At 37.9% G+C, this 21,992-nt stretch overlaps 1 protein-coding gene across 4 annotated transcripts in view; it reads left to right on the plus strand.

The window, feature by feature from the left end:
* The window catches only part of gpc5c (glypican 5c), a 276,595-nt gene that overhangs the window by 13,028 nt on the left and 241,575 nt on the right, over positions 1 to 21,992 (plus strand). For all 4 annotated transcript variants that reach the window (XR_015478906.1, XM_087241345.1, XM_087241343.1 and 1 more), the window contains exon 2: positions 16,022 to 16,183. Coding sequence is in view for 3 of the 4 variants with exons in the window: in XM_087241343.1 (XP_087097469.1) it covers positions 16,022 to 16,183 (162 nt within the window). In the remaining variant the exon portion in view is untranslated. The remainder of the gene's footprint in view (positions 1 to 16,021; positions 16,184 to 21,992) is intronic.

Genomic DNA, 21,992 nt, shown 5'->3' on the forward strand with positions numbered 1-21,992 from the left:
AGTAAATAAAAGTTTGGGCTGGTCACTACAAATGTATTGGTTCAGACTAAGGCTAAGCCATGAACATCATATTCTTAAGTTCACCCAAAAGTTAAAGTTCTTCCCTCATTTACTCACCCAAATTTCAAAACCTATCCCTAAAACTAACTGAGTTTCTCATGTTAAACACAAATATATTTTGACAATTGCTAGTAGCCGGCACTCATCGACTTTCATAGTAGGAAAAAAATAAATACTATGGTAGTTGATGGGTGCAAGCATGCTTTAAAATATCTTCTGTGTTTAATGACAGGTTTAAAACCACACGAGGTAATGAATGAGGTAACTTTCATTTTTGGGTGAACTATCCCTTTAAATTGCTTTAGATACATGGTCTTGGCAGGCATGACTTTACCGATCAGTCTTCATCCAGTCGGTACCTGGTAGGGTTGTTTATTCCCAAAAGACCCCATTATAAGTTCAATCTGTCTAGTTCTTTCTTCGAGTCCTGGTAAGAACTGATCTTAGTCTCCCCCTGATCTTCTTACTTGTCTGACAAGCTATCACAGACTTTAATTGGATTGGAGGTGCCAGTATTTTTTTCATTCCTCTCTCGCCTTCAGCTTTGTAGTGTTCAAGGGAAAAGACCAAATTAGGGTCTACTTTAGTTTGGAGGGATTTGCTATATCCCCTTACCTCTCCACAGGAGAGAGGTATTATATTGCTTTCAAATACACTCCACGACCATTTTATTAGGATATGTTCAACTGCTTAATGCAAATATCTTATCAACGAATAACCTGGGAGCAGTTCAGTGCTTTTAGGCTTGTAACCATGGGCAAGAAGATCTGCTGAAGTTCAATTTGAGCATCAGAATCAGAAAATACTGATCTGCTTGAATATTTATGCACAATTATCTCTAGGGTTTACTGAGAATGGTTGGAAAAATGTGTACTATATTTAATATACATTTAACTAATAAATATAAATATTTATTATTGAGAGAGAGAGGGGGGGGGGGGTTGGGGGGGGCTCAATATCACTATACAAAAGTGTATGTGACAGGCCTGATTTGACTTGATTTGTTAGGTGCAAGATTCAAAATCAACACTTTTTTTTTTTTTTTTTTTTTTAGACCTGTATTTCTGTAATGATGACTCAGAGGGATGTGGATCCATTTGCAAGCTTTATTGAAAACACAGTTATGGAAACACAGAGCAGAAAATCCAAGGACAAGTAGCAATAATTCAGGAATGGTAGTGCAGGCTTTGGTCAGGGCAGACCGCTTGCGGTCAGGGCAGGCAGCAAACAATCAGAAAACAGGCAGGAAGGTAATCGGCAACAGAAAGGCAGTCAGAAATAGTAGGAACGCTCAAATGTTTGGTAGCAAAACAAGACTTTGCACTGAGTCCTTGCACTGAGCTGGTTTTTAAGCACCCTGCTAATTGACATCAGGTGCAGCGCAATCAGAGTCAGACATGTGGCTAATATTCAGGAGATGAGGGCCTCTGCTGATTGGTGAGGGGATATGCTGGGAACAAACCGGTGACAATTCAGATGACACATGAACATGATCTGCCACTACCATCTACCCATCCTCAAATTCAAATACAACACAAGATAGGGGCCTTAAGAACAATATGTGTGCAAGGCTGCTTTTGAGATTAGATACACAGTAGTGATGGGAAGTTCAGATATTTAACCCAAATGTTAAGACTCAACATACCAAAATTATGTTGTCAGCAATAGTAATTTTAGCCAGTTAAAACATCACCATGATCAGAAAAATGTCTTATAGTAAAGTTTTGCAACCCAACTAAAGCCTGATTTACTTATTTAAAGTCCATTACAATTTTCTGCTATGAAATAAACTTGCGTTTTTAGATCCGCTAATTTAAATCCCCCGTTTACTTGTGGTGCAGTTGTTCAGGTTTAGTTCAGTCTCAGCAGGCTGTCATGTACTGTTTGCGTTTAATTCACCTGCTGAATCACGCATTTGCAGTGTTATCGGTTAACCGCTTCTCAAATTTGACCTGTAACATTACTGTTCTAATAACTGAGGTATTAGGCTCGTTAAAAAGTAAGTAGTTTGTGGATAAGTGCTTACTGGAGACGCAAATAGTTTTAAATGATTCAGTTTGATTTGGTGAACTAGTTTAACCGGTTTACTTAGAATATCCGGTTAAAAGGATTAATTCGCGATACAGAAATAAGACCCATTATTGGCCACAAATGTGTTAAAGTAATAGTTTTAAGTCTCTGGATTTAATGCTGTCACCCGCTCGTTGTTTTTGTTGCGGGAGCAACAGCGAGGTTGACTGGAGGAGAGCCGGCTCCATCTGGCCAATGGCAGCAGGATTGCAGACTCTGAGGTGCCGTATGGGGCAAACACCTGCAGCGCAAAGTAAATAGATTCACTTGTAAAAGGTTTACAATAAGATTATCAAATACATTTACAAAAATGAAATCGAAGGAGGTTTTTGCTATAATTGTGATTTAGTTTTTGTTAGTTTTCTATGTACACAAGTTTTAATTAGTTCTTGTTTTTAATAACTCGTTTTTTGTTTTTATTTGTTAACAACAATTTTAAATTTAGTTTTCATTTTTTCGTTCGTTTTTATTAACTGTAATAACCTTGCAACTAAGGCCTGCAGAGGAGCTTTTCTGAATACCCAACCTTGAATCAGATGAGCTACAGCAGCAGCAGTAACAGAAGAAGAGCACACCAGAACCTTTCATGTGAGCTAAAAACAGCCAAATGAGGCTAAAAATAACATGGGTTTACCATAACTGAGATGGAAGATTGAAAAAAAAGTAGCCTTGTCCGATTTAGAATTTCTGCTGCAATATTTGGATGACTGGGCAAGAATTGTGTGTAAATAAATAACACGAAAACATGACTTATTGACTTAAACAGACTTATTTTGCCCTGAATCAACTTCAGTCTGCTAGTGGTATAATGTTGTGGAGGATTTTTCTTTGGGCACTCTTTGGGTCTCTATTTGTTGTTGAGAATCGTTTAAATGGCACAGACTACCCAAGTAATGCTACTAGCCCTGTCCATGTATTTATGACTACACTAGTCACTAGTGTTAGTCTTGTAATGGCTACTTCCGGCAGGATAAAGCTGCACTCACATTAGAGTTTGAGCATGCAAGATTCTGTCGTATGGTGATGCGAAAGGGACCAGATTAAACAAGATGACATTAAAAAAAGCGAGCATGTAACGATCACCAGCGATCTAAACACCATAGATCGCTGGAAAAAATTCACAATTGCTAACGCACTACAAATCTGCCATTTTATGGACTACATCTCCATACATGCACTCGCACACGTTCCTGATCCTGACTGATTGCACACACCAGGATTGTCAAGGACTGATTACACACACTATTTAAGCAGCACAAACACTGGCTGCGTCCGAAACTGCCTACTACTCAGTAGGTACTGCATTTGAATTTAAACATACTATTCAGCCGTTGGAAAATTACTCTCTCTATAGTACGAATGAGAAAAGTATGAATGGAATTCGGACGTACTACATTCGCCATTTTGTCATGGTCACGCGACCTACCTGCGTCAGTTGCGTCGCTTTACTGCCATTCATGAATTCTCTCGTGGGGCATCATGGGATAGCGCAGCATGCATGGGATGCGCACTCCCGAATCTCGCTGGAAGTAGTAGGTCATTGGGGTACTTCTCACATACTGATTTTCGAATTCTATGAAAACGAATATACTACTCGGCTTGCATACTGATTTTAGCTTACTGTATAGTATGCAGTGTCGGACGCAGCCACTCACTCTAGTCACTGAGTCTTGTTATCTGTTAAAGTGACATTACAACGTGTTTCCATTGTCTTGTTTTGATCCTCGCCTAGTTATCTATTTGTCAATGTCTGCCACCTGCCTTCTGACCACTCGCCTGTTTGACAACGTTTCTGGATTGCTTGCATACATCTATTTGCCCATGTTGACCATTACTTCCCCGACTTCCCCAATAAACCTGCATTTGGATTCGCACCCTGTTGTCAGTGTCACTCTGGGTTACAGATCAATTGCTCCATAAAAAAAAAATTTTTTAAATATTAAAAAAAATTTTAAATTTAAAATTTTTGTACAGAGAGGTCATGCTTTTATCTTCTGTTGGTCCCACGCAATCATCTGATGCGTTTTGGCAGGTCAGACTTTGCAAAGTTCAAGCTTGGTGAGGCACGAATTTGCATTTACAGTTTGTCTATGGGGCATAAAGTGCAGTGTGATCGTGACCTAACACACAATCACAAAATTAAACTCTTCTCAGTCTAATTTCTTGAACATCAAATTGAGTTCACTATACACATTTGACCTCCACAGTCACCATAGAACATTTGTAATGTGCTGGAAAGGGAGATTTATCATAGTTGTGTACACTTTGTAACAGGAATGATTTCAGCACCTTGTTGAACCAACGGCCTAATGATTTAAGGCAGTTTTCAAGGAAAACAAGATTCAACCTTTTACTAAAACAGTAGTGTTCAAACTCAATCCTGGAGGGCTGGTGTCCTGCAGATTTTAACTCCAACTCCAACACACCTGCATGGATGTTTCTCAAAAGCTTAGTAAGAGCTTGATTAGATAGCCCAGGTGTGTCTGATTGGGTTTGGAAACAAACTTTGCAGGACACTGGCCCTCTAGGATCGAGTTTGGGCACCCCTGTACTAGAAGGTGTAGCTACCTAAAGTAAGCAGTGCATAACCATTTATACTCATACTTGTTTATTCTTAGACGTTAATACCCATGTGTCTGTGGTTGTCCAGTCTTTTGAATCTAATACAAGAATTCCTGGTATGTTTTAATAGCCAGGTCAAAGTGGAAATATATCTTAGTTTGAGCCTTGTTTGAGCTGTTGAGGCCAGGTAAAGATATTTCTGCTGTTTTGACAGAACTCCGAGTGCCCAAGCCAAGAATTCTAGGAACCGCTGGATGTTTTAAGGTTATATTTGTGTTAACTTTGTACTGCATGCTTCATTTGTGTATACACTTGAAGACCTTGAGAACTTGTGCCCTAATGGTCAGCTTGGCTTCTGGATTTTGTGGTGGTTGGAGCTCTTATTTGGCCCGACCATGGATTTTACTTTGACTTGACTTGGACTCCTGTATGAACCTTCACTTTGAGGTTCCACACTTCTGATTTCAGCCCAATCCGCCAGCTTTTCCTCTGCATCAGCTTTTCGCTCTCTTACTGTGGGCTCAAATGCCAGCCAGCGCTCCACTAAGCTAAACACCGGAGCCGCACGCTTGTGGCTTGGAGAAATGCAGGTGTGCTGCCCAAGTCTTTTGAGAGATGTTTTCTTTTAACACTGCCCCTCCCAAAAACAGCACATAAGTTGTGGGTAAATATCCTGCTGGTTCCAGCGTATGCCAGCACTTCAAAGTGGCGAGGCCTTCCTGAGAAGAGCCAGGGGTTAAGTCAGTTGGGTTGCTGTCTACTTTAATGACTTTCCGCTCCCATAAATTTGCTTCAGCACTTCAAGCATCAGGAAACTGCTGAAGTCGTTACCTAAATAAACCATAACATTTTCATTCCTCACTGAGGATTCAGTGTTTGGGTTCTGCGCAACTTGCTCTGGTTGACCTGTGGTGAGAATTTTGTGTGTGACCTCTGAATCACCGGTGGTCATTGTGATCCTGCAAATATTAAGAGAAGGCTGGCCATTCAAATGATGGTTTTTGTCACCTGAGGGTGATTGTGGAATCAGGTTGGCTTCGTTGACAGGCGGAAGAATAAGGGAAATGTCTGTTCAGGCAGAACCACACACACCTGCTGGGGTCCTTATTCACTCGCTAGGGGCTGAACTCATTTCCTAATTAAGGCTTAGATAGAAACAGGCACCAGTGATGGTTTCGGGCAGTCTTCTAGACCAGGGTTTTTTTTTACACTTGAATGGCAGAGACACAACGATGTGTATTCATTTGCAAGTCTCTTTGGATAAAACCATCTGCTCTGCATGAATAAATGTAAATATTATGTGTCATACAGATAACTGGGTTAGGAACAGGTTTGGTGTATGGGTAGGTTTAAGGGTAGGTTAAGGTGTAATGCAATGGTTCCAAACCTTTTTTTTTTTTTGCCTGAGACTCCCTTTTCCCCTGGAAAATATTGTAAGGCCTTCGTACTCCTTTGCTTTCAGGAACTTTGATGTTAAGGTATGAGAATGAGCGCTATCCTGCTGAAGAATTTGCCCTCTCTTGTGGTTTGTAATGTAATGGGCAGCACAAACCGTCAACTTAAAATTATAAGGTTCTATCTGACATTTTTGTCAAAATTAAGTTATTGATGTATTCTTATTAAATAAACTTATTTACATTTTTGAGATGTTTTTTTTTTTATAAGTTGTTCACATTTTTTAAACTTTTTATTTAAAAAACTAATGTTGCACATACTTTTTGCTATATTGATTGCAAAAATTTTAAAGCTCAATATTTCAATTATCCAGAACGCAGATAGAACCTGTTAATTCCAAGGCGACGAAATGTCTTGATAGCTTGATGGGCTCTTGATGTTGCCATCCACTCTGCAGATCTCTTGCATCTTTTGCAGAATTTGTGATGATTAGGATGCAGTTCAGCAGATGATTTATTTGAAAAATCTACCGTCTTCCAATTTTCTTAACGATCAACTAGAAGTCTAGTTAATATTTGTTGCTCTTACAACTGGAATCGACAACAATACTTTTGTCACGTAGTGTAATTGGTCCCCTTTAAGATGTGAAGGTGTGATCAGTCTAGAAGCTGAACATTATTTGTAGCATTACTCCCTTTAAATCACAGCCTCGGCAAATGCTCCTGAGCATGTTCAGAGCAGAGTTTAGACCTGTTTGTCAACCAATGTAAAGCAAGCATCCTTGTAGTGTAGTACTAGTCAATATAAGTCCACACTCAAACAAATTTAAACTATGATATTTAGATGTAATTGAAAGGTCAACACGCACCATGTTTCCATCATCCCTAAGACTCGTCTTGTCAGCTGCGGGCTTGTGATGTGATCACATGTACCTGTATATGTGTGTGTCAGACCACTGTTATTCGCGCTCTTCTGAAGAGCAGGTGCTTGTGGTTTTTACTTGTATTTGTTGACCTGGATCCCGGTGCAGTTGAGGTCTGTCTGCCCGCTTGCACAGCCAGTGTAACTTAATCTCTTATAGTTCTTAATTAATGTGCCATGAGTCACAGTAGTGACCTCGAGTCTCCAAAGTGCATAGCGGCCGTCTGTACGCCATGGAAAAGGAATGAAGCTCCCTCTCAGGCCTAACATCAGTCATCACAGACAGACGGCTCAGTCTGCGTGTCTCATTTTTTCCTCTGCTATGCGTTTCTTGTTGTTTTGCAAACGTTAGTAATCAGTCACAGAATTACCAAAGCGTTTGGATTACAATATCAGTGATAATGAAGTATGCTCTTAAACACGTATGCATTGGTTTAGTTTGGATTGATTGTTTGTTTTGGGTTGTGGAACGTTTATGTTTGCTTAAGTAGATTTAATCAGATGTTTAGTTTTGGTGTGTCTAGGGCTTTCAGTGGGACACTTTAGTTTGCGATGTACAATAATGGAGATACTCAGGCTCAATGGAAAAACATGTCTCATTGGAAAATAATGCATTTGTGAAGACCGATTGCATTTTGTCACTTTCAATGGCAGTGTTTAATTATACATAAATAAAGCACAACCTACACTAAACCCTTCTCTAAAACAAAGCAGTAGTGGTAACAAATGTAAGTGTGAAATGAACATTTATTCAAGTAGCCAAGACATTTTAACCTCCTTGCAAAAAAAAAAAAAAAAAAAAAAAGCTGTTTAAATGTGACTTGCAGTGGTCATGTGATCACGCAGACATAAAAATGTATTAGGATGTGTCTACTTGATTTTACAAATTGACGTTAATAATTAATATTGATGTCAAACTGGAGATCTGCCAAAACAACGGCAGTACCAACATAGTCCACCATCAAAACTGAACACTTTGCCAATCTAGACCATTATCTTGACAGGAAAACAGTGTTTTCAAGTGTACAATAAGCTTGCTGTGTCCCAGTTTGCCTATTTATGCAATATTACTTATACTAAAAGTATGTTCATTTTTTTTTTTTTTACAAATGTTTGAGTGTGTAACCAAAGAGTATGCAAGCTTTGGAACATACTACAACTACTACATTTATGGACCATTTTCTTGCTTAGTTGCATGGCCAGGCAATCATCTTATCCACATTTCTTCAATATTTAATTTCCTACCATATTGGAGATGCAGAAGCAGGTTATTTTGTGGGTCTTGAGTAGACTGATTTCACACAGCCGCCATTTTTAAAAGTGTAATTAAGGCTGTGGTGGAAGAAACCCGGAAGTATCGCCTGAGTCCCACAGGATTGTTGTGTACCTGGCTGTAAATCTTATCGGCGAAGAAAATGTGACAAATTTATGATTTCAACTTCCGAGTGACTCAAAGGTCTGTTCTAAATGGATAGGGATATTAGCCCTCATTTTCAGCTAAATTAAGGGAAATGGCACTTAGCTACGGCTATCTTTCGCAAACACACGTTTTAGATGCCACTTATCAAGCTCAAGTTAACAAGGCCGCATTTACACTGCACAGTTCAAGTGACTCAATTCCGATTTAAATTTTTACATTTTATTTATTTTATTTTCTTCTCCCATGTGGCACAGATTGGATATGGCCCATGTTGTGTAAGCAGGAACAAATCGCATGGAATTCGATTTACTCAAATCAGATTCAGGCCTGGTTCATCTGTGGAAATTTATCTGATATGAATCGGATCTGTGTTCTCGTGTCTGCCGTGTAAGCAGGTAGATCGGATTTTCACCTGTCAATGCAAATCACGCACCATTAAAAACGATTGCGAATGACGTCAAGTCCTGCACTTTCTTTTCAGAACAGACTTCAGCAGAGTACCAAACCTTAAATCTCATACTCGAGGACTTAAACAGCTTTTATATGGTCATATAGCACTGGTATTTAAGCATGTTAACGAGAGCGAGAGAGCGCAATGTCCACCATGTAACCAATATAAACTAATATAAAACTAATGCAAACATCACATGCTTAAATCACATGGACATTACATTAAGATGCCTAAAGGTTTAAAAAAAAAAGCCTATATACAAAAGATGCACAAATGAGAACCTTTCAGTCATAAACTATAGTAAAACAGCTTGTCAAAAAGCTGCATACAGGAATAGAGAAAAGAGCACTGCTTTAATTATCAGCTGTTAGTCAGCGCCAGCTCATTTTCAGCACTGTGTGCTGTGTAAATGCAGACGATCAGATATGAGTCATTTTTAAAAGATGAGGTCATCATTAGCAGGTCATCAAAAAAAATCAGATACAGTCACAAAATCGACCATCAAGAGCTGCAGTGAAATGCAGCCTAACTGTTTCTTTCACTATATTAGACTTGTCATGATAATACATTTCGGTACTGAAATTTATAAAAAAACAAACAAAAAAAAAAACATAAATTTTCCCGCAAACCTATAGTATTCACCAGCATTCAACAGAAATGACTGTGATTGGCCATGAAGGTCATCAGTTCACTGCACTTCACCGCTGTTTACAAAGTCAAATACAGACGAGCAATCCACTGACCATCGCAGCTTGAAAATGCTTCAGTATCTGTGTTTGCACTTGGTGAAGTGAACTGATGACCTTCACCGCCAATCTCAGTCATTTCTCTTGAGCACTGGTGAGTGCCATGGCTAATCAGCGCTGTTTAAGAACGCACCCAGTGGCACTTAAATGTTAGCGTGAAATGGACGTTTTTAAAATCTCAGTACCAGGACATGACTTTTACAGAGAACACGAGGATGTGCTACAGAGGACTGCATTGTTTTATCGCTCACTGGGTTGCATAGGCTGAAGCAGGAAAGCATTGTCACGGTGGTGACCTGGTGCCATAAACTGAAGACTAAGAGGACATTTAAGCCTATTACTCTTAAAGAGATTCTGATTTAGTTTGATGCCTAATCTGCTTTTAAATTTTTTTTAAAAGTTAGCTGAATGATATTAAAGTGATGCTTTTTTCTATTAGGTTATTAATTAATAATCATTTAGACATCTTTACCAAATCCGGCTGTCTCGGGCATTCGCCATGTTTGTAGTTTTAAAGTTTACATTTTGTAAACTTTTTGTATTTTTATTTATTTATTTATTTTTAGTTGTAATATTTTGTAGTTGTGATAGAATTCACTTTGCCATGGCGTGAATTTGCAATGTATTCTGGCAATATTATCCATTGAGTACACATGGATCTAGTACATTTCTTTCAGAATAAGTAGACCATCCTGGTAACCTTGGTAATGCTTATTTCCACATACTATGATTTGCGAAACACCAATTCTATTCTCAAATACTATTTAGAACTGATAGTATGTGAATTGGGATGCAGCAACTGTCTGATTGTGGATGGAATGCCAAAATGGGAAGCAAAAGAAGCTTTTAAAACAGGTAACTTGTTCACCCTGTCTTAGGTCTATAGTTAAGTTTCATGAATATAGTTAGGTATCTTATGTTGTAGTTAAGTGTTATGTGAAGAGTTAAGTCTTATGTATATAGTTAAGTATCTTATAGTATATGCAAGTTATGCATAGGTTTTAAAAAATAGCTCTTATGTCCAGTGTTGTTTTGTATTTGATTAATTTATGTAGCACCGTTGTCCTGTGAGAGACTACATTTTGTTCCTCTGTATGTCTGGAATGATAATAAAGCTCAACTTGAACTTAAAGTAAACAAAAAGGGTTTACAAGGCTTTAGTTTACCAGAAATGTGCATCTTTGGGGGCCATAACACAGTGTTTGGGGGCCATAACACATGTGCTAGGAATGGTGCAAAAAAGCTAATTTTCAATGAACAATCTGCTCCATAATCATAAGTTAATGTGAAAAGAATAAAACATGTTTCATTCCAACTTTACTCATTACAAAAATACTTAAAGTGCGAAAGAGGTTTAGGTTAACCATATTTGTGCTTTTTTAAGGGTCTTCGCATTATGCAATGAACAGTGCAAATGAAGTGTTCCCAGTAACCAAATTTATGTGTGTAAAGAAATTAAACTTGATGTTTTTATATTCAAGCTTTACGCATATTAAAAATTGCATTTATAGGCATGTTTTTCCAATAAGCCTAGGTTGGCGAGGAGTGTTGCCGCATGTGCCCAAACGCATGCAATAATGAGGGATGTTTTTACATAGTGAAAATAGCCATGAAAACATTTTCCTTGCATCATAAATGAAAGCACCAGCGGTTCCTATTTAAACCTTGAATATGTATTTTAATTAGCTTTGGAAACCACAAGTGAATGTGTCATACCATTTTTATAATGTTGCAAAGAATGAGCGACACAATTAATTGGAAAACTTGAAAATGCCCTATGAGTTGTCTGCAGAATAAGTTTAGCATTTTGGAAAGTTAGCTTGGAAGATATTTCAGAATGCTTGCAATGGAAAATTATTCCTCCTGTTATTATTCCTTATTTGTGTGTTGGAATACAGGCTTGCATTTTATTTGGAAGAGGCTTGTTTTTGTGCATTGTTTATCTGAATGTAGGAATCTCGGCCATACTTCAGATGCCCACTCATAGCCTAAGCTGGTTGGGGGTATGGGGTTCAATCCTCCTTTAACTGACTTAACTCATCTGGGACCCGAAAGCACATGGTGCATCTCGAGTAATTAAGTTGCTGCCATGAAAAGAGTGCAAGAGCTTTCTGAGGGCTCTGGTTTCATTATACTATCCTCTCACCCCTCAAATCACTCCAGCGCACAAGGCAGAGTCTTAATAACACTTAATGCCAACTGCTGAATTCTGTATATAATTGCATGTAAATGCTGATATTGTACATTTTGTTTTAGTGTCACACTAAGTCTGACTGCTCAATTATTTGGAAATAATGGTGTTGTGGCCATGATGGGAAGTTAAATTATTTTCTAATAATTCTTTCTTTACTTTATATGTAAGGACAACGGTCATTAATCAGCATTTCTGTAAATGTGTCAGTGTTAGCCAGCTGGCAAATTTTCAGTTGCAATCCATTAGCAAGATGTTTAAAATAATCAAAGTATAACAACAGAAAACATCAGACAGCACATTAACACAATGACAACAGTCCGGAACAAAAATAAAAGGGCATTATAGACCATTATTAATACAATTGAGTTAAATTCAGTGGACTGGAGTCAATAATCCCGCAAACTGAAATGAAGTGAGCCTTATCAAGTATGTAAGTAAGTAAGGTTACCCAAAGACTATACACAAGACATGTTACACTGTATAGTTTTAAAAGTCTATCAGTCAATCTAGTGAATGCAGCTCTGCCTTTTAGTACAGGAGCCAATCATTGATCGCTAAGTGAAGTTTATTTATAAACTAATTTCGAGAGGATCACGTGCTTGTGATTGTTCACAGCTGTTCCAACTTTAGCTCATGACTAATTATCCTATCAGATGATCCTTAACTCACTATAAATAACCAGACTTTCCTCATCTCAATATCTATCTATCTATCTATCCTGAGCTCAAACTCTCCTATCGCCCTGCAACGTGAGGGAGCCCAGGGCTCGGATCTTATAAGCTCAGGGCTCTCTTCCGGGACAGCATGCCAAACAAGGTTTATTATCAATCATCAGCTAAGTGTGAACTCTTGAAAGACTGTCGATTCTCCAGGGGAGGTGGGCTCAGACCAGACGTGAATTTCTACAGATTGTGATTATGATTCGAACTTTTGAAATCGAGAAAGAGACAGTTGCTGTTTCATTTTACTGAAAATTGTTTGTTTGTTTGTTTTTGTATACTTTATTGTCCCTTAAGGGTAAAATTTCTGTGGTCTCACAGAGCACTTCCGCAAATTATGACACATTAAAAATTGTAAAATAAGCAAACATGTAAAGGGATTACCTACAAGAAAAAAACATATGCACACTATCGATCCGTATTCAACAGTCTGATTGACACTGGGATAAAAGAGTTAAGTCGGTTCCGCTTCCAGTGGAAGGTTCTGTATCTTCTACCAGAAGGTGAAGGATCATAACATGGGAAGAGTATATGAGATAGATTTTTTAAAAGCCAAGTGTTTGAATACTAATAAAGTTTGTTAATCTTGTTAGTCTCATAGCATATCTGATAATTATTTAAAAAGAATGTATTTCAGATTTACAGAAAGATTACCATACCATGTAGATAGACCATACCTGATGACACTCAAATACAGCCTGATAAAATAAGTACATGATTATCTTGTCAGCACCAGAAGCATAGCCTTCGTAGAAAATAAAGTCTTTGAAGCTTTTCACAAATCCAATTTACATTAGTGTTCCATGTTAGAAACCTATCTATATATCTATGTAAGCTTGGCAAGCAATTTTGGAGAATTTGATCTTTCCCCATTCAAACAGAATGCCCGAGATGTGTTTCAAAGATGGCCACAGAGTGAAACGACTTGCCTTAAAGGAACTTTGGGCTACCGCACCTATAAAGACATTGTTCAGATGTTGTGCTTCAAGTTATTTGTGCATTTTCCCCTTAAACTGCTGCTGCTGTGTAGGAATAGTTTCTTAATCATCTCGTCTGAAGCCTTCTGTTTTTTTCTATTTGAGTTTTGACTTGGAAAGTCAGTTTAAGGCTAGACATTTTGCTTGGCAGACGCCTTTTGAAGTGCTTCTCGATCATGCAAGTGCAGCTCCTGACTCTTTGAATGGGGAAAACATCAAATTCTTCAAAACTAGAATTAGCTTATAAAAATTCATATTTGGAATCTTTGGTGTAACCTAAAAGCTGACTCATTAAATAAGGTTCTAAACATTGAAATTATTTTATTTGGTCATGTAGCAAATGCTTTTGTCCAAAGTGACTTTAAATTGAAGAGGCATTCAGCGATTCAACAGGAAGAGGCAATACACAATCCGTGCTAATAGTGGAACTGTTGAATCATGACATCAAATGAATTTGACAGATCCATCAAGTTGACCCAGCTAATGCACACCTGAAGGGAATAAATTCATGTCTGCGTCCGAAATCACATTCTTCCATACTAAAGTTATATAGTACGCTAAAAACAGTATGCGAGTCGAGTAGTCATAGAATTCATAGAATGCAAGAAGTACTCTGATGGCCTGCTACTTCCGGTGAGTTTTGATGTGAACATCCGATGCATGCTACGATATCACATCATGCACCATGAGAGAATTCATAAATGGGAGTGAAGCGACGCAAATGACGTGGGTGACAAAAGGGCAGTTGTAGTACATCAGAGTTCCATTCTACTCGCATGCATACTCTATAGAACATTCTTAAATTGAAATTCAAATGCAATACCTACTGAGTAGTAGGTGATTTCGGACGCAGCACATGACTTCTTATCTGGAGGATGCAATCATACAAAATCCTGTCAATCAAACTATGTAACTATCAATAATTTTCCTATCACAAAATATCATCCTCTGTTTAGCGCAGTGTCTGATCGCACTGGTCTAAGATCATCTACAACTTATTCATGATGACAGACATGGGCGTTGCTAGGCCTATTTTTGAGGGGCTGTCGCCTCAATATTTCTGCCCAGCTCCCCTAAAACTGTACGATTTGGCTCATAAACTGTACACTAAATTATCCCCTCAATCCCATTTCAATTTGATATGAAAACAGAGGCAGAATTCAGCTCCTTCCCTCTTTTGTTTTTCATTTGATCGGCAAACCACAGCTGTGCAGAGTGATTGGAAAATATGCGCGTTTATGGATAAATTGTTATTATATTTGCTTATTTGCAGTTCTTTGCTATAGATGCACTTGTATAATTTGTAACCCAATGTCAGGAGCAATTGGGATTCCTTGATGTTCACCTCATCATCAAACAGCTGTTTCCTCCAGCGAAAAATGTAACTCTTATCAAACATTGCCATTATACCATACAGTCTTACGCAGAAAGGATTAAACGCAGTGACGGAACCACTTAGAGCAGGGGTGTCCAAATTCAATCCTGAAGGGCCAGTGTCCTGAAGAGTTTATCTTCAACCCTAATCAAACACACCTGAACCAGCTAATCAAACTTTTACTAGATATACTTCCTTGCAGGTGTGTTGGAGCTAAAATCAGAAGGACACCAGCCTTCCAGGATCGAGTTTGGACACCCTGACTTGGAGAGTTTACTCATTATAGCTGTCAGAGTCATTAACAGATGGAAACATCATGCATTGTCTTTTATTTTATTTTTTTCTTATTTAATAATCTGATTCAGATTGTGAAATATGAGTTTAAGTGGTTGCTGTCATGTGTTTAGCATTTGAATGGCAGAGCTGGGAATTCTGATGGGAACGACTCAAAAATATGAAGTTTTACATACAGATGAAGTCTGAATTATTAGCCCTTCTGTATATATTTTTCCCCCAATTTCTGTTTAAAGGAAAGACATTTCCACAAATTTCTGAACATAATAGTTTAATAACTCATTTTTAATCATTGATTTATTTTATCTGTGCCATAATGACAGTAAATAACATTTTACTAGATCCTTTTCAAGATACTAGTATTCAGCTTAGTGACAGTTAAAGGCTTAACTAGGTTAATTAGGCAAGTTATTAACAATGGTTTGTTCTGTAGACAATCAAAAACAAAATTGCTAAAGGGGGGGCTAATAATATTGACTTTAAAAGGGTTTAAAAAAATCAAAACCGCTTTTATTCAAGCTGAAATAAAACAAATAAGACTTTCTCCAGAAGAAAAAATATTATCAGACATTCTGTGAAAATTTCCTTGCTCTGTTAAACATCATTTAGGAAATACTTGAAGAAAACATTACAAATCCAGAGAACATTTGTTTCAAGTGTAGTTGGTTTGCTTATTTCAAGAATTATGTAATTCTAGATATATTTTTAATTTCTGTGAAGCAAGTCGACAGTGAGATTCCAGCGCATTTGCTGACCCCAGAAGGTCAATGAAGCTGCGGAAACTTCATAAAGAACGCGCATCTGTCTAACAAGCTACTGTTCTGTCTTTTACTGCAGATGTGGAACTGTCGGTGTGCAAGCATGCGGGGCCATCATGTTGTACACGAAGAATGGAAGACAGTTACAGAGCGGCGGTCCTGAGAGACACCACCCAGAACATCGGATCGTACAGCTATGAGCTCAAATTTCTCATTTCTGCACACGCCGCCGCCTTCCAGGGTACACAGATGCATGGATGATTGAATGGATGGTGGAAGGATGAAATGGATGATTGATAAGTGAAACGAATGGGCAAATAGATGAAGTTGATTGACGTGTGAATGAATATATGTTGATGTAACAACAGAGGCTCATTTAAGGCCCTGTGATTTACACAATAAAACTGAGGAATCCAGACATAAATAGAATTTGGTGTATAACTGTGACAGAAAATGCAAAAGATTGCACCATGGAGCCAGATCAATCTCAAAAATAATGCATTTCTGAAAAGCCAAAAGCGCAAAACCCAATTTCATTCATTTATTAATTTCCTTGTCAGCTTAGTCCCTTTATTAATCCGGGGTCGCCACCACAGAATGAACCGCCAACTTATCCAGCACATTTTTACGCAGTGGATGCCCTTCCAGAAGCAACCTATCTCTGGGAAACATCCACACACACATTCACACATACACACTCATACACTACTGACAATTTAGCCTACCCAATTCACCTGTACCGCTTGTCTTTGGACCTACTGCGCCACTATGTTGCACAAATCCCAATTTGTAAATTGAAAACACAATTCATAAATGCACAAATCCAAAATACACACATCCAATTCATTGTTTTTCCTTTGGCTTAGTCACTTTACTCACCCGGGGTCGCCACAGTGGAATGAACCGCAAACTTATCTAGCATATGTTTTACACAGCGGATGCCCTTCCAGCTGCAACCCAGTACTGGGAAACACCCATTCACACTCATTCACACACTACGGACAATTTAGTTTATTCAATTCACCTATACTGCATATCTTTGGACTGTGGGGAAAAACTAAAACATCCGGAAGAAACCCACGTGAACACAGGGAGAACATGCAAACTCCACACAACTGATCCAAACTCTAACCAGTGACCTTCTTACTGTGAGGTGACAGTGCTAACTACTGAGCTAAAACACATTTCATAAATACACAAATATAATTCATAAATTTAAAATGCAATTCAAAAATCCACACATCCAATTTGTATTTCAAAACACATTTCATAAATACAAAAATTCCATTCATAAATTCAACACTCAATTCTTAATTACACAAATCCAATTTAAAAAATGAGTCCTAATGCCCCAGTAAAGTGACGGACAGTCAGTAAGCACCATCTTTATGATTAGACGTTAAAATCGGGTCCTGACTTTCTGTGCTCATTAAAAATCTAATGGCACTTGTAAAGAGTAGGATGTAACCCCGGTGTCCTGGCCAAATTTCCTACAAAGGGCCTTACCCATCATGGCCTTTAAATCATCCCCATCCACTGAATTGGCTCTATCACTGTCTCTCCACTCCCCCTATAGCTGGTGTGTGGTGAGTGCACTGGCACCATTGTCCTGTGGCTGGTGTCACATCATCCAAGTGGATGCTACACACTGGTGGTAGTGTGGAGAGACCCCCCCCCCCACCCCCCCCACCATGATTGTGAAGCGCTTTGGGTGTGTGACCATACACAAATACGCTATATAATTACACATTACATTTTATTTATGACGCACTTTAAACTCAAAACAATATCATGTATACAAATAAAAATCATAATACAACCAAAAACAAAATAAAAAAACTTGCTTAAAATAGCAGTAATAATCCACACCACAATAATCAGAAATAAATAAATAAATAAATAAATAAATAAATAAAACCACAAATGGCAAAACAATGACAGTGGTACATCGCAAATTTAAGTCTTAAGTAGTTTTTTAAAGAAAATATATTATAATACACAGTTTAATATAATACAGTACGCATTATGTTATCCTTTTAATGTAGTTAATAATACAGTACATTTGTAACATTTATTAAAAGTTGTAAATACTGTACAATATACAGTACTACACTTTACATAGTCAATAAACATTAGAGTATTTACTATAAATGCTATAGTATTTATTCACGTGGAAGTTTTTCTTTTTCTTTCTAAGAGTATGTTTCTCTGTTTGTATGGGATCATGAATTCTCCTCTCATTGGCTTGATTAAACTCTTAGATTCATCTTCTTCTGGAACGTCTGAACATTCAGAATCGTTTAGTCTTAATTACGTTCATTTACGCTCTATGAACTCTACTTCTATGAGGTTTGCTTGGCTTTTCCTGCATTAATTCCTTAGAAGGGGAATTCAGAGGACTTGCCTGCACTCTCACGAGTGTCGAACCCAGTGGCCAAACCATAATCGGCAGTGAGGCTTTAAAGAATCTCAGTCGTATGCAGGCTTGTGTGTGCTTTGGCAGAGTCCGCCGGTTGTTATTAAGGTCTTCTGTCAGTTCATTCATGACCATCAAGCACTGGTGTGAATGAAAGAGCTCTCACATGCGCTAGTTCAGTTATGATACGCTCATTTTAACATGATCTGCGGCCACAGTAACCCCGCAGAAATGGACACAGTTTCTGCACCTCGCAAGTAGGGGGCAAACCACATGCATAGTTTTTGGTTATGCTCTTCAATCATGCCTTTGTCTTTCGCAGCATGCTTTGCGTCCTCAAGACATCGCGGATTGTTCAGCGCATTCCACAGAAATCTTTCTAACATTTGTGTCTCGGATGTGGAGAAATGCGCAGAATGTTTCGTCGCCGACAGGTCACATGCAGCAATCAGGAATGTGCAAACAATGAAGGCGATTGCCTTTTACGGCTGCTTGTGTGTGTGTGTGTTTGTGTGTGTGTTTGTGTGTGTGTGTGTGTCGTCTGTGTTTGAAAGACTGTGGAAATCCATAGTCTCTGTGTTGATTTTATAGATGGGTCAGTTTGTGAGTAAGATTGATTGTGTGTATAATATACAAAAGTGTAGGGAAAAACATTTAAAAATGTTTCCTTTTTCATTTTTGTTTTGTTTGCGATTTTAAATTAGGCTTACACATTCAAGAATGAGATTAGGGCTTTTTCTTTGTGGTTTCAGATCTGTCAGGCTCAATTTGTATGCCCTCATACGCTGTTAAATGGTTTTATCATGTCTATGAACAAAGAAAAGGTCTGGATATTGGGATGTATAATATAATCTTGTTAGAATATTTTAATTTCTTTGTAAAAAAAAAAAAAAACGCTTTAAATGTCTTCATTTTAAGAGCTAAACAAGTTTTGGTCTCCGAAAGCTTGTTCTATTACAAATCTTAACATTTTCTACAAAAATAATGCAAATTTAAAGCACAGGGTGTAATTTTCACCACTAGAGGGAGTGTATTTACAACAAACATGCGTAGTTTGAGAATCATGGGAGTTGTGGACTTTCTTACATCCTACAGGACACCAGCAGAAATCCTGCTCATGAATGAGCTGTAGTATTCAACACTTATTTTCATGGTAGTGTAGAGCAGAGTAAGGCTGAAAGCAATTGAAGTGCATTTCTGTGTGGAGTTTGCATGTTGGCGCCGATTGCTTTAGCAAAATATAGAACACTGTTGTACTGCTTGTTTTTTTTTTATAAAGACATTTCAAGAAAGAAATTACTTTCCAATGTGTAAATATAATGAAAATGTCATATAATTTGATGTGACCTTAAAGGCATAGAGCACCAGGATGACAAGCTGACAAAACACTGCTGTCACTCTGATACAAGTTTTATTCATGGAAAAAAATTTACAAAGCACTTGTATTTGCTTATATTGTCAAAAGTATTTGTCTAAGATAATTAGTCTAGTCTACCAAAATGTGTATATTCCATACTAAGTATGAAGCTGATCTATTAGTTGTTACGTGACTCACTGTGCGCTTGACTGTGCAAGCCGCACTCCTCCATTGAACTTTAGAAAAGCGATAGGGGAACAGCCCCTAAAAAGCCGCCGTCATTTGTGATCTCCAGTAGTTGATCTTGCACAGACATGGTGGATTCACCTGATGTGTTGACATATGGGTTGTGGATCCATTCCTTGGCAGTTTACAGGTCCTTCACTGGACCTTTTCCCCTTAGAAAGAAACTTTTCAAAGATGTCTGTTTCTTCTCTGTTCCTGTTTCTTACTCATTTTGCTGATTGTGGGCGCTCAAATGACCGGACATTATTCAAAAGAGGATGTTTTTTTAAATTAAAGATCATTCAGACTCTGATATTAAATAAGGCAGAAATAATTAATGATTTCTTTTGCGGCTTGATTCTAATTGATCCACATACCATTTGAGAACCACTGCTCTATAGCATACAATATGTCCTGTATTAAATTAAATTAGACCATTAGTGTCTAGCTAAAAAATGTAGCTATTTTCTAGGCTGATATGAGTAAGAACTATACATTTATTCTGCCGTAATAATCAAGGAACTTTGCTGCTGTATGATGGCTCAATCATATTACGCAGCACCTGAAAATAGTCCCCAGCTAGGTAACAGCACTGCATGATATCATTACACCTGCTGCAGCCATGGTATGGCTGTATAATTCTTAGTCATATTGACCTAGAAAATAGCTTCATTTTTTTTTAGCTAGATGCTAATGGTCTAATCCAAATCAATTATTTATGCTAAGCTAAGCTAAAAGTGCTCTTGCTAGCACTTTTCAGATCGACTGTCTGGATTCAAAAATGGTAAAAATCAGCTGTTTAACTGAAAAAAGTTCAGTAACTAAAGGTGTTACTTTGACTTTTGACCAAATCCGATACTGAAACCTTTTTAAAATTTAGTGTTATTTGGTACTTCAGAAACTACTTTGCATTGTGCAGTACAAAAAAAGTCAGATCTGGCATGGCATGAGGGAGAGAGCAGATGATAGAATTATACTTTTTGCCTGGACTGTCCCTTTAAGACGAAAGTATACTGTACGTTTAATATGTTTTGAGATGGAGGAGACTGAGAGACCTATGTCTATTGTGCTTTCTCCATCATGGTTTAATAATTACCCTGTGGCACACAGACATCATATCTGAGTTTGTGTAAATCCTAATTAAAATAATGATTTGAAGAGTAGAGTCAGAAGGCTTGCGTGCTTATTTGGGTTTCTGTGAGTCTGTCTCTTCTCATTTGTCTCAGGAAGTTCAGCAGACAGTTGATTCTACTTTTCCAGCTTCATCGTGAGAGCGGCTGTGTTTGTATTATATTAATAAAGGATTTAAGGATTTATTGAAGGATTGTTTCTGCCTGCTCTCTCTGCGATCAAGCATCTCAGACATAGAAAGGAATCACAGGATTATAGAGACATTGGAAAGGGCATGTTGAGTCACTGTCGATGAGAAATAGAGAACTTCATTTGCTCTCAGGTTTGGAATTTGTATAATTTAAGATGCTTTCTTTATAAAACAAAAAAACTTCTGACAATTTGTTTGATGCCGACACCTTCACTTTGACTCATTTCTCATGAGGGTATGTTTTGTATTTCTAACTAAAATATATTCATATAATACGGACTATTACGGAGAACCAAAGGGACGTGGTGGTGGAGAAAAAAGTGATAGGAAAGTTAATTCATTTCTTTTCAGCTTAGTCCCTTTATTAATCTGGGGTTGCCACAGTGGAATGAACCACCAACTTATCCAGCAGGTTTTTATGCAGCAGATGCCCTTTCAGCTGCTACCCATTCCTGGGAAACATCCATACACACTCATTCACACTCATACACTACGGACAATTTAGTTTACCTAATTAACCTGTACCGCATGTCTTTGGACTGTGGGGGAAACCGGAGCACCCGGAGGAAACCCATGTGAATGCAGGGAGAACATGCAAACTCCACACAGAAATGCCTTGCATTTTAATGTTCATTTCAGCATACTTTCAAGATTTAATATATGAAAAATATAGGAAAAACGTAATAATAGGATGATAGCGGTATAGAATGGTAAATTACGAGATAATCTCA

The sequence above is a fragment of the Danio rerio genome, chromosome 2 (genome assembly GCF_052040795.2).
Source record: "Danio rerio strain M-AB ecotype USA chromosome 2, GRCz13ab, whole genome shotgun sequence".
NCBI classification, from domain to species: domain Eukaryota; kingdom Metazoa; phylum Chordata; class Actinopteri; order Cypriniformes; family Danionidae; genus Danio; species Danio rerio.